The following is a 12932-nucleotide window of genomic DNA, read 5'->3' on the forward strand; positions in this document are numbered from 1 at the left end:
CAGGGGTCCATTTGGACACAACCCTGAGATCGGGACCTGAGCCAAAATCAAGAGTAGGATGCTTAACCGACTGAGTCACTTAGGCGTCCCTGAAGATTTTTAAGTCAGGACATAATACCTGTGTATTTTAGTAAGCCCACAATGTTGGCATTTTGAAGGCTAGGTTAGAAGTACATGAGACTATAAGCACACAGTTCAAAAGCCTAACAGTGTCCTGAATGATAAATGGTAAAAACTCAAACCAAGGCTATTGCAGTGAGATTTAAAGATTGAAATAGTGTAATTTAGTGGCCTATTTGGTTGTGAAAGTTAAAAAAGAGAGAAATTAGGAATGTTCAAGTGTCCAGCTTTGGTATATGATGTTAAGAAAAAAGAAAAATTATTCATGACACTTGCTAAAGGAAATAAAGTGGACTTTAATCAAGGGGACTATTACGAAGAGGTTTTACAGTAGGTAAGAGAGATTGGGCTCCACTCCAAAAAATGAGAACTTATAACTAAGAAGTAGAGTGCATATCAGTGGATAAAAAATTACAGAGAGGAAATACTAGGGATAGGGAGGATTCTATCTAAACCAACCTAATAGGATTCTTGCTGAAAACAAGCTGAGGTGATCAGATATCAGCTGGAAGATGTTGGAAGATGAGAGACTTGATTAGATATTGACCTCTCAGAATAAAGTTCAAAAGAGCTAAGTAATTTGGTCAAGGAGAGAATCTTCTGGAGGTAATGTTCTAGAACCTTGATAAAGAATATCAGAGAAGGATTTAGAAGAAAGAATTTCAGGCTAGGATATTCTGATTTTCAGATCTCTAAAACATCATTGTGGAGAATGTTCTGTAGGCAGTTGGAGTGTGGACGTAGACATAAATAGTTATTCTTGGCATGCAGTTAATTAAAGCTGGAAGATTTCCCAGGTGTGAAAATGAAAGCACTCTCCCAAGTGACCAGATGAGAATATAGCCAAGATCAGAATCCTGGGAGAACATCCACATCCAAAGTACAAGCAGAAAAAGAATCTGTAAGGAAGAATTAGAAGGACCTCCCAAGATTTAAAGAGAAAACTAGTAGCTTCCATGGTCATAGAAACCATGGAAACCTTTCAGAAGGGAGTCATAAGCAATTATATATGTTACTCAGATATCAAATAAGTCTGAAAGATGTTCACTGACTTTAGCAATTAAGATGTTAACGGTGACCTTTGCAAAAGTGACTTCATGAAGCAGAAGAGCCAGAAAGCATATTGCTGTGGATTGAGGTTTGAATGGTAGTAGAAGAAGATACTATGGTATGAATAGTCTACCCCATGGGATGCTGCAAATTCGAGGATCACAGAAGTTTGAGTCTAAGGAGAAAAGATGGAACAGTAGTTAGAAAGTAGTATAGAGGAAAGGTTTTCATTTTTATGGGATGGGGGAGGGAATTGTTTGGTTTTAAAGATGAGAGAGTGAGTTCAAGAAAAAGAGGGTAAAGTTTAATAAATTACGAGCCTAAGGGATTGATGGATTTGAATGTGGTTCATGAGGAAATACAAAGGCTTGGGGTCCAGAGAAGAGCTGAAGGGGTTGTTCTCTTCATGAGGAAAATGAGTGCCCTGCATCCTGAAACTGACTGGAAGAAGGAAAAGTCTCATACAAATATTTTGGTTGCTTAGAGGCAAGAAGTGATGGAAATCCAGTCTAGTGGCTCTGTCTTTCCAATGACAGAAGGAAAAAAAATCATGTAACTAAAGTAACTAATGATGTGTTCTAGCTTATAAGCTTCAATTCTTTATTAAATGAATGAATGAAAAAAAGACTGTAAGAAGTATACCAAATATTAATAGCAGTTCTTTGGGATTGTAGAATTATTAGTCATTGTTACTTTCTTTAATTTTTCCATTATTTACCACAATGGAAATATATATTTTTGTGGGCAGCCCAGGTGGCTCAGCGGTTTAGCGCCACCTTTGGCCCAGGGCATGATCCTGGAGACCTCGGAGCCTGCTTCTCCCTCTTGCCTTCGTCTCTTCCTCTCTCTCGGTTTCTCATGAATAAATAAATAAAATCTTTAAAAAAAAAAAAGGAAAAACTTTAGAAAATATATATATATATATTTGTAATGGGGGGGATGTCTAATTGATGAAACTTTAGTAAAGCTCACATGAAAGTTAGATGCTGCTCAGAGATTAAGTAAACATGATTTTGACCAAACATAACAGCCTTGTGGAAGTTCTGATTATCTGGGATTCCACTGGTCTTATTGCAGGTAAATTTAGTGAAACAACTTGTTTAAATTACCAGCTACTTCAGAAGTAACATATCTTTAGACTGGAAGTTTATAGTGTAGGGGCCAAGGGCGAATTGCCTCGCCACTTTGGCATACAGCTTATTTACATCTGAAAACGTTCAAGGCCCAAAAGACTTGGGAAGAAACTTTGATCTCCACCCACCCTCTAACTGCCTAAAAGAATTTAAAGGATCTCCTCCCAGAAGGGAGCTACAGTATAATATAAACTAGGGATGGTAGACAGGGAGGAATTTAGTAAAGTCTGTGTTAAAATTCCTTTCTACGTCCCATTGTATTTGTGTGACCCGGCAAACATTTGTTTATCAAACATTCACTCTTCCATTTTCCTGTGAATTGCCTTCTTTTTCTTGAAGTCCCAGACCCCTACGATCTTATCCTTAGTTGAGGATGAAAAATATACTTCATTTTGCTTGTCTTTGGAATCTCATGTCTTTGTGGATTCCCCATACATATGAAATTAAATTTGATTTTTCTCCTGTTAATCAGTCTCATGCCAGTTTAATTCTTAGACCAGCCAGAAGAACCTTAAAGGTAGAGAAAATTTTTTTCTGCTCAAGAAGAGCTTCAGTAACTCTAGTCTATTTTTAGGTGGGGAGGGACAGAGGGAGAGCAGAGAAAGAATCTTAAGCAGCCTCCATGCCTGGCTCAGATCATGACCTGAGCTGAAATCAAGAGTCAGACACTTAACCAACTGAGCCACCTGGGCACCCCTATAGTCTAAAATAACCTGAAAATCAGGTGTGTATAGAAAAAGTCCTTGGAGTTAGAACATATTGGTTGGAGTTCTGGGCATATGGCTTGCTTCATAATTCTAAGTGAATAGCATTCATTCTAGCCAATTCTTCTCGTTTATAAAATAGAAAAGGAATATTACTTACAAAGAGACTTTTGATAATTGAAAGAGAAGTATGTATATATATACATATATATGTATGTATATATGTGTATATATATGCAAGTTTCTTTAATATATAGTCATTTTACCATCCTGTCGTTTACCAAATAACAATTGTTTCACTAAGTTTTTCCCCAAAATATGTATATATAATTTTTTTAACTTCATGTATGTGTTGAATCATCCTTTTAAAGAAAGATCCTTTATTTATACACTTTGCTATTTTCTTTTTCTTCTTGGTGTAGCCGGAAAACATTCCATATTAATTACTGGTATCATCTGGTATTAGCACTTGTTGGCAAGAAATGAATTTTGGAAACATTTTTTTCTTTAGTTTCAGTTTCAACAGATTGTAAAGCTCAAACTTTAACAAGATTAAATGTGTTCACATTATTACTCTTTGGAATAATGCATTGACTAAAAACCAGTTAGCAGACATCCAATAAAATCTATATGAATACTTTTAACATCCTAGAAAGTAAACATACAAATGGAAAGCTAGATAACTAATAAAATAGATCAAATCTAAGTAAAGCTAGACTTCAAAACTAAAGGGCAAAAACAAATATATTAATAAATTAATAAAAACATTAAGAGTGTATGTAATAGGGGCACCTGGATGGCTCAGTCAGTTAAGCTTCTGCCTTTGGCTTGGGTCCTGATCTCTGGGTCCTGGGATCAAGCCCTGTTTCGGGCTCCCTGCTCAGTGACAAGTCTGCTGTTCCCTCTTCCTCTCCCTCTACATGTAGTATTATATAATATATATGAGAGTTCAAAAACTCCCAGAGCTACTATGGAAAAGTTACTGGTGTCCTTATGTTACTGAGAATTGAGCCAGATTTTTTATTCCTATCTAATGCTACTCTGCATTTAAGTATTATACATTAAAAAAACATAAGGTTTTTTTTGTGTGTTTTTTTAATTAATTTAACTCCCCTGGGGAATAATATTTGGGGTCAAATGGTACGTGAGAATCTAAAAGGACTAGAAACAACATGGTTCAGTTAGTTGACTTGGTAATATGAAAGTTTTTATAACTTACTAAAATGATTTTGATGTATGGCTATGATTTCTCAAACAAAGTTTTATTCCCCAAGTTAAATACAATGATAACAGAAAGCAGGAGAGGTGTAAGAACTCTGAAAGAAGAAGTTCAAAAGCTGGATGATCTTTACCAACAAAAAGTTAAGGTAAGAACATTGCCGTAGTTTGTATAGGTGAACCAAAGTTATGTCATAATATTGGCCTGTTCTGACATCTAACTGAATCTTTAAGCTATATCCTATAACTTGTGTTTAAGTTTAATCTTCTAAAGTTTATTATAAGGAGTTATTTTATTTTGTTCTTAATTTTTAAAGGATTTTTTTTTCTGGATTTGGGCTGCTTCACCCTAGAACCTGTTTATTGTTCCATTAGTTTTTATACTTGAATATGAGATTCTGTGTCCTTGTAAGACCAAAACATATTGTAAATGTAATTCTTCTACCTTTTATAGAAATTTAGTTAAGTACTCCTTGAAGCATAAACTTCCAATAAAGCTTTGTGTCTGTGGTTGCCTGTAAGTCATTGCAAACTGACTATTTTGGCCAAATTCCAAAGATCATTATTATGAAACTTGAAATTTTGAAATGTGGATAAAATAATAGGATTAATTTCCGACCACCTCTGACCCTCTGCCTTCTGTCCAGCATTTTACATAGGGTAGCACTCAGATGACTGTTTATTACCGCTTATATAACTTACGTGAAAATTTTAGTCCTACCAATATTTTTTACTTAGTTATACCAACAAAGCATCAGGAATTAAAAACTTTCTCTCGGCCTTGTATTTAGCACCTATACATTTTGTCAAGCAGTAGAAAGTTTTAGATAATACACCACAGTAATATGATTTACATGTGAAATATGAGGCAGTTGGTAATCATTTTTGTTTTTTCATATGTTCTCCATGGCAATACTTGTGTTTAACCTCTTAAAGCACTTCAGTGAAAGGCTTTCATATTTCATCTTGAGAAGCCTAAGAGTTGATGATTTGGGGCTCCTTTGCCTGTGCATAATGACTACATGTGGAAATAAAGGTAGTGTGAAATTTACCCACATTTTTGCATATAGAAAAGGCCTCTTTTGATGATCAAAGGAAAAATTTTAATTAAACTAAAGTTTCCTACTTGAAGATACTGCTGAATGAATTATACAGGCCTGTTGGGAGAATGTCATATTTACATTTACAGTATAAAATTCCCAAAGGAGCATTTTAAAGTCTCTTATATGTAAAACAGTACACATGCTGAGAATACAAATGATGATACAACCTGATTTTTTTTAAGTGTACACCATATACCAGTTTATGGTATATGAAGTATACATAGTACATGGAATATATAGAACATAAATATAAAAAACCATAACCATCCATTTATCTTGATAGGAAGCTGAAGAGGAGGACAAAAAGTGTGCCAGTGAGCTGGAGTCCTTGGATAAACACAAACATCTGCTAGAGAGTGCTGTTAATGAGGGCCTCAGTGAAGCTATAAATGAATTAGATGCTATTCAGCGAGAGTAAGTTCATGTAACCAAGATTTATAATGTTTATTTTGAGATTATTTAGCATTGCTGTAAAACTAGATCTTTATTAGCTCTAATTTATACTATACTATCTGGGGGAGAGGGAGTAGTGAACAGAACTTACACAAAAAGAGCTTGTAACTTGAGATACTGTTCCTAAATGAATAGATTCTGCTACTATTACAGTTATTGCCCCCTAAGAAATCATTCTTTTTTATATCTAGTTAATAAATGGTTTAATGGCTTTTATTTTTTTTTTATAATTTAAGTTTTTTATTTTCTTTTTTTTTTTTAATTTTTATTTATTTATGATAGTCACAGAGAGAGAGAGAGGCAGAGACACAGGCAGAGGGAGAAGCAGGCTCCATGCACCGGGAGCCCGATGTGGGATTCGATCCCGGGTCTCCAGGATTGCGCCCTGAGCCAAAGGCAGGCGCCAAACCGCTGTGCCACCCAGGGATCCCTTAATGGCTTTTAAACCTTAAAAACAGCATGAGATTTTCAATCAAAATATTTTGGCTATTTGTTAGTATTTTTAAGATATTTATACTTTCTAGAAATTATATAGAGTAAACTATATACTGTAAATTATATAGTCATTCTATAACAATATGCACATAATAATCACCACGCTGCAAAATCATGGGATGAAAAATCAGGACTTATAGGAAAACTAGGGTTAGGACACAACACTCAAAATCTCTGTCAATGACAAACATAAACAAAAGATGGGAACCTAACTAAAATGTTAGCACAATTGTACACATGTTCAATGGCTAATAAATACATAAATACTATGATAAATATGACACTATCTTAAAGAGATCTGAAGTTTGCCTGGGGAAAGGGGCATTCAAAGGGTTGTAGCTTGTAAATTATGGAGATGAGGTAGAAGAAGGATTATCTGAAATCAGATGGAAAGTTTTAACACCAGATGTGGATGCATGTGACTCATCTTGTATGCAGTGAACTGAGGGAGCTGGTCCACATTTGAGGTGTGTACTTTAAGTGTTGTGTATATTCCTTTGCATCTGGATTCAACTGACTGCAGTTTTCTGCATTCACCTAGTGTTTCTCAAGAAGGAAATGGCATAGGGACACCTGTGTGGCTCAGTTGGAAGAATATGCAACTTTTTTTTTTTTTTTTTTTTTTTTTTTTAGCGTGCAGCTCTTGATCTCAGGACAGTGAGTTCAAGCCCCATGTTGGGTATAGAGATTACTAAAAAAAAATAAATAAACTATAAAAAAAGGGGGGGGAAATGGCATAAGCAAATACAAATTTTTGCATTTATGCTTAATATATGCTCAAATATATCAATCCGAACTGGAACAAATACATATTTCCAAACAAGCAGCAGAACTACGTATTATGTTATATTTCTTAGAAGTTCTTCGTTATCAAATTACACATTGTCAAGTTTTCCCTCTTGGTTTCACTTGTTATTTTAAAAGTTATATTGGAAGAGTTTTAGCTATTGTGTATTAACAGTAACTAAAATAGTGACATCCCTTTATTAAAGAATATTTGCCTTTGTGTATATAATTCTCTCATGCAACCTATATAAAGTCAATATACTGAATAGTTAATCCATAGGCTTTTTTTTTTTTTAAAGTCTTAATTAAGTGACCCTCAACTAAAAAAAATTTGAGATTAGAAGTACAATCCTTAAAGCACATCTCTTCACTTGCTTATTTGTAGTTTAGGGATAAAAACAGCTGAAACTTTCAGTCTTTGCATGCCTAAAGGTAAGACTCCCACTCCCCCATTCAGATGTATGTAATGCCTTGCCCCTGAAAGCATTTAAATTTACAATCCTTTGGAGATTCAAGCAAGACCATTTGTTCCCCAAGTTTTATATGTTTAAGCATGAGGTTTGGGTGCTGTTTTGTTGCTTTCAAAGGATCTTTGAAAATATTTTTGTTTTAATGGTTGAGAAGCAAACAACACATATACCAATTACAGCCTGTTTTTATTGAATATGAAAAGAAGAAGTGAACTAATTAGAACTGATGCATTAGTTTTTCCTAGACAACCTAAATGAGAGTTTTTATTCTACAGATACCAACTAGTTGTGCAAACCACAACTGAAGAACGACGAAAAGTGGGAAATAACTTGCAGCGTCTTTTAGAGATGGTTGCTACACATGTAGGGTCTGTGGAGGTAAGTGTATGAAGGTCTTTCCTACATTCTAATAAAGTTTTTTGTTTTTTATTTTTTTTAAAGATTTTATTTGTTTATTCTTGAGAGATACAGAGAGAGAGGCAGAGACACAGGCAGAGAGAGAGAAGCAGGCTCCATGCAGGGAGCCCAACACGGAACTCGATCCCGATCCCGGGTCTCCAGAATCACGCCCTGGGCTGAAGGCAGGCACCAAACCGCTGAGCCACCCAGGTGTCCCTAATAAAGTTTTTTAAAACTATATTTCTGTTTTGTTTCTACAGAAATTAAGTGATAAATTTTATTTCTATGGAAAATATGTCCTAGTAAAAAGTTATCAGAAGAATCCTCTTTAATGGTGTTGTAAGAGACGTCTGCATTTCATAATCTGTTTTGTTCACATAAACAACATATGATATTTCTTACATCAACAGTATATAATGTACCAGGCCACATTTTACATGATGAAAACATAGCAACACATTTAAGATTTCATTAAGATGAAAGAGCATGTGTTATGACAAATACTTTTCCTTTCCGTTAATTTAGTTTAAAGTACTTATAAAATATAGAATAAAGTACTTATGAAACATGAAGCATGGCTTAAAAGTTCAACAGTAATACTATTACTCCAACCTGCTCTACAGAGCCCAGAAACCATTATATATATTTCTAAACTTTAAAATACCTGGGTAGTCTATTAGGTGATAATATATTTCTAATTGTGAATGGTTAAGAGGGAAAAAATACTCATTATATTACATTGATAGGCTTCCATTTATTGAGACAGAGCGTGTGGTATCTACTTCCCTTCCTTTATCCTGAAACTCAATGAACTACATTTTCTTGTTTGCCAGTTTTCTTCACTGCTTGGTGATAGCTGAGAAAAATATACTGGATTCTACATCAGAAAACCTAGATTTTCTCCAGTATTGTTACTTTGAACCACAGAGCAGAAAATTGTTTGAGAAATTACTTTCCTGTTCTCTCAAGTATAATGTGTAATAAATGCAAAGAGAAAAATTCATTCACAACCTATAATGGTTGGCTCAGATTGAGAAAGTCTGCTTGTATGTATCATTTTACTTCTTTTGGTCTTCACTTTCTTCATCTGTTATAGTGAGAGGGCTGTACTAAGTCACTGCCAATATTCTTTGCATCTCTGTCTATTACCTGTACCAATTAGTTTGCAGTGTTAATCCGATAGTGATTTATCATGAGGGATTTATGTGAAGGGTAACCACAACTGTTAAAGTTTTATTCAGTTAACATGAAGTTAAATTTGAAACCCTAATGAGAAATGGTAACTTTTTAGTTTCTATTAAGTTAAGTGTTATTCAAGAAGATCAGACTGACTTCAAACATTTACAGAGCCCTTCTTTTGCACTATGTAAAATTCACATTTAGCCAGTAAAATGTGAAAGGAGCCCCTAAAGTCAGCCAATCATCTTTAAAACCTAGTGTGGGGGAATTTTACAAGTGATAAAATTAGACTGAAGGAAACAGAGGACTGTGGTGGATCTAACGGTATCTTTAGATAGGATGTTTTTCCTCTGGGGTAAAACATTTCTTTGAGCAATTTTTTTTTAAGATTTTATTTATTTAAAAAAAAAAGATTTTATTTATTTATTTATTTATTCATAAGAGACACACAGAGAGAGAGAGAGGCAGAGACATAGGCAGAGGGAGAAGCAGGCTCCATGCAGGGAATCTGACATGGGACTCAATCCTGGGTCTCCAGGATCACACCCTGGGCTGAAGGCAGCGCTAAACTGCTGAGCCACTCAGGCTGCCTTCTGAGCAATTCTTGATTGGAGCCCCATGCAAGTCCTGTATGTGGCTTGATATTCTAGACTAGGAGACAGCAAACTACACCCCACAGGCCAAATTGGGCCCATGGGCTGTTTTTGTAAGTAGAGTTTTATTGGAACACAGACACTTCATTCACTTCCATTCTCTTTATGGCTGCATTCCTACTATAGTAGCAGAGTTGAGCAGTTGCAACAAAGGTCATCTCACTTATAAAACCTAAAATATTATTTGGCCCTTTACAGGCAAAGGTTACTGACTCCTGTTCTAGAATCCTACCTCCCTGAGGGGCACAAAATCTGTTTTGTCTGTTTAGATGTTCAGAAATTATTATAAAGCTCTAATAACTAATCCATTGTAGTATTGAAACGTATAAACCAAGCTCTCTGATTGAGAAAAAAAAAATGGATGAGCATAGATAGGACTTATGAGAGAAGTATTACAGACTAGTGGAGTAAAACAAATTGTTCAATTGATGGAGTTAGGATTCCTACCTTAAACCCTAGACAAAAATCACTTCAGGATGGATTAAGAAATTAATGTGAGGCTGATTTTTTTTTTTTTTTTTTTTTTTTTTTAGACAGATAATGAGTGCTGGGGAAGAATGGCATGGGAATAGGGAGAGAGAGAGAATCTTAATCAGGCTTTACTCCCAGTGCAGATCCCGATGTGGGGCCTGATCCCAAAACCCTGAGATTATAACCTGAGCTGAAATTAAGAGTCATACTTAATTGACTAAGCCACCAAAACACAACTTAAGTTTTTAACTTTTAGAAAAATTATAGACCCTATCTTTACACCTCAGGAGTTGTAGAGGAGTTCTTAAATTATCTTAAATTAGATACAAGGAGTACAAACCACAAAAGAAATTATTTATAAATTCAGCTTTGTTAAAATTAAGATCTCTACATCAAAAGACAAAGAGTGGAAAAATAAGCTAGATAATATTTTTTAAAACAACTAATAACATCCAGATACTGGAATGTAAATTGATGTTAACAATTTTATAAAAACAATTTGGCAATCCCTAATAAAATGGTACGGTTCCATTGTAGGTATTTAATTAAATTTTTACGCTGTGTGCTGGAGTACTGTACTAGATTGAATAGTATCCCCTCAAAATTCATGTGTATCCCTGAATCTCATTATGTGACGTTATTTGAAAATAAAGCCTTTGTGGATGTAATTAGTTAAGATAAGGTCATACTAGATTAGGATAGGCCTTCAATCTACAAGTATCCTTGTAAGAGTCCTGTGAAGATGAAGGCAGAAATTAGAGTGACACGCCTGTAAGCTAAAGATTACCTAGAACTGCTAGAACTGGTAAGAGAAAAGGAAAGATTCTTCCATAGAGCCTTCAGAGAGAGTGGCCCTTTCAGTATCTTAATTTTGGACTTCAAGCCTCCAAAACTGAGAGAATAAATTTGTTGCCTAAGCCAACTAGTATATTTAAACTTGCTATAGTATAATTGAAATAGTAAAAAACAGATAACCCAATATATTAGTTTTCTGTTGCTACTGTAACAGATTACCACCAATTTAATGGCTTAAAGCAACACAGATTTATTTTTCACATATATCTGGAAGTCAAGAGTATAAAATGGGCCTTCTAGACTACAGTCTTTCTAGAAACTAGGATGGAATTTCTTTGCCTTTACCCTTTTCTAGAACCACATACATTCCTTGGCTTGCAGCCTCTTCATTTCAAAGCAAGCAGCATAGCATCTTCTGTCCCCTTTGACCTCTCTTCTGTGCCTACATTTTCTCTCTCTCTCACATTGCTGATTCCCTCTTACCAGGACCCTTGTGATTGCATTGGACTCACCAGGACAATGCAGAATAATCTCCTTTTCTCAAAATCCTTAACTTAATCACATCTGTAAAGTGTGCCCTATAAAATAACACATTCACAGTTTTGGGATTATGCCATGGACATCTTTGAGGAAGCTGCTATTTAGCCTACGATAACTGGAATCAAGCTGAAATTCATTAATAATAAAATGGATAAATATTGATATATTCATGCAATAGAAAACATATAACAGTACGTGAATAAAAAGTATCTGCATTAACATCAATGAATCAAAATCCTGGTTGTGAAAAAGTCATAGAATACTATATTTAATTTCATTCAGGAAATATAAGTGTAAAAACCAGATGCCATTAAACTAGTATATTGTTTAGAAATACATATCTGTGTGGGGCAGGAGGTAAAAGCATAAAGAAAAGAAAAGCACCACGGAGAAGAAAGAAATAGGGCTCTGGAAAGAAAAATAGGGATATTATTAGGAAAGGGCACAAACACGGACTCAAGAATAGTATCCCTTTTATTCCCTGTTCTTACAAATGTTATACTTTATATTCTTCACAATTCTTTAAAAGAAATTGTTTTTTCATTAACAATTGCTCATTGTTTTCACTAGAAACATCTTGAGGTGCAGATTGCTAAAGTTGATAGAGAGTATGAAGAATATGTGTCTGAAGATCTCTTGGAAAATATTAGAGAGATTGGAGACAAGTATAAGAAGAAAGCTGCTCTAATTAAGCCTTCTGATGAATGAAGACGAAATATTGATTATCTAAGCAAGAACTTTATTAACTGTAAATTTTTAAATGTCCTTTGTAGGTGTGAAAAATCTCTAACATGTCCTAAACCCTTCCTTACAATGAAGTCTTAAGACCGTATCTTTCCAAGCCTGTAAAATATTTTTATATCTTTTATAAATCTAGTTCATTAAAGTATGTATAACCTGAAACTATGATACTTTGTTGGATTGTTATCTTTAGATATGAAAGACTAGTTATATATCCAGAGTTAATAAAATTATATCAGTAAAGCATATTTTTCCCTGATTTCTCAACCTAACTTCAGAAGGTAGTTAATTTGATCTAAACCAGGAATTAGCCAACCGTGGGCCAAGTGCAGTGACTCCCATTAACTGATACATTGTCTGTGACTGCTTTCACACTACAGTGGCAATGTTGATTATACGTGACAGAGACTATATGGCCCATGGAGCCAGAAATGTGTACAGTCTGGCCCCTTATACAAAGTTTGCCATTCCCTGGTGTAAGCTTACAGGGTTGGGCCTCTTTAAAAAACGTAGGCCAACTCATTCCTTATTCAGAGCCAAGAAGCTAAATTTCCTTCTGGCTTCATGCCACCATTACTCTAAAATGAGCAGAAGAATATGGAATCTGGTAATCAGAAGAAAT

The 12932-nt window shown here is 34.8% G+C and overlaps 1 protein-coding gene across 2 annotated transcripts in view; it reads left to right on the forward strand.

Moving 5' to 3' along the window:
* The window catches only part of NDC80 (NDC80 kinetochore complex component), a 46263-nt gene extending 33791 nt beyond the window's left edge, over positions 1–12472 (forward strand). For both annotated transcript variants that reach the window (XM_055324593.1, XM_055324594.1), the window contains exons 14-17: positions 4282–4374; positions 5612–5742; positions 7808–7910; positions 12140–12472. In XM_055324593.1, the coding sequence (XP_055180568.1) occupies positions 4282–4374; positions 5612–5742; positions 7808–7910; positions 12140–12277 (465 nt within the window). In that variant the 3' untranslated portion in view covers positions 12278–12472. The remainder of the gene's footprint in view (positions 1–4281; positions 4375–5611; positions 5743–7807; positions 7911–12139) is intronic.
* The last annotated feature ends 460 nt before the right edge of the window (positions 12473–12932 follow it).

This window comes from Nyctereutes procyonoides, unplaced genomic scaffold (assembly GCF_905146905.1).
Source record: "Nyctereutes procyonoides isolate TBG_1078 unplaced genomic scaffold, NYPRO_anot_genome, whole genome shotgun sequence".
Classification (NCBI taxonomy): Eukaryota; Metazoa; Chordata; class Mammalia; order Carnivora; family Canidae; genus Nyctereutes; species Nyctereutes procyonoides.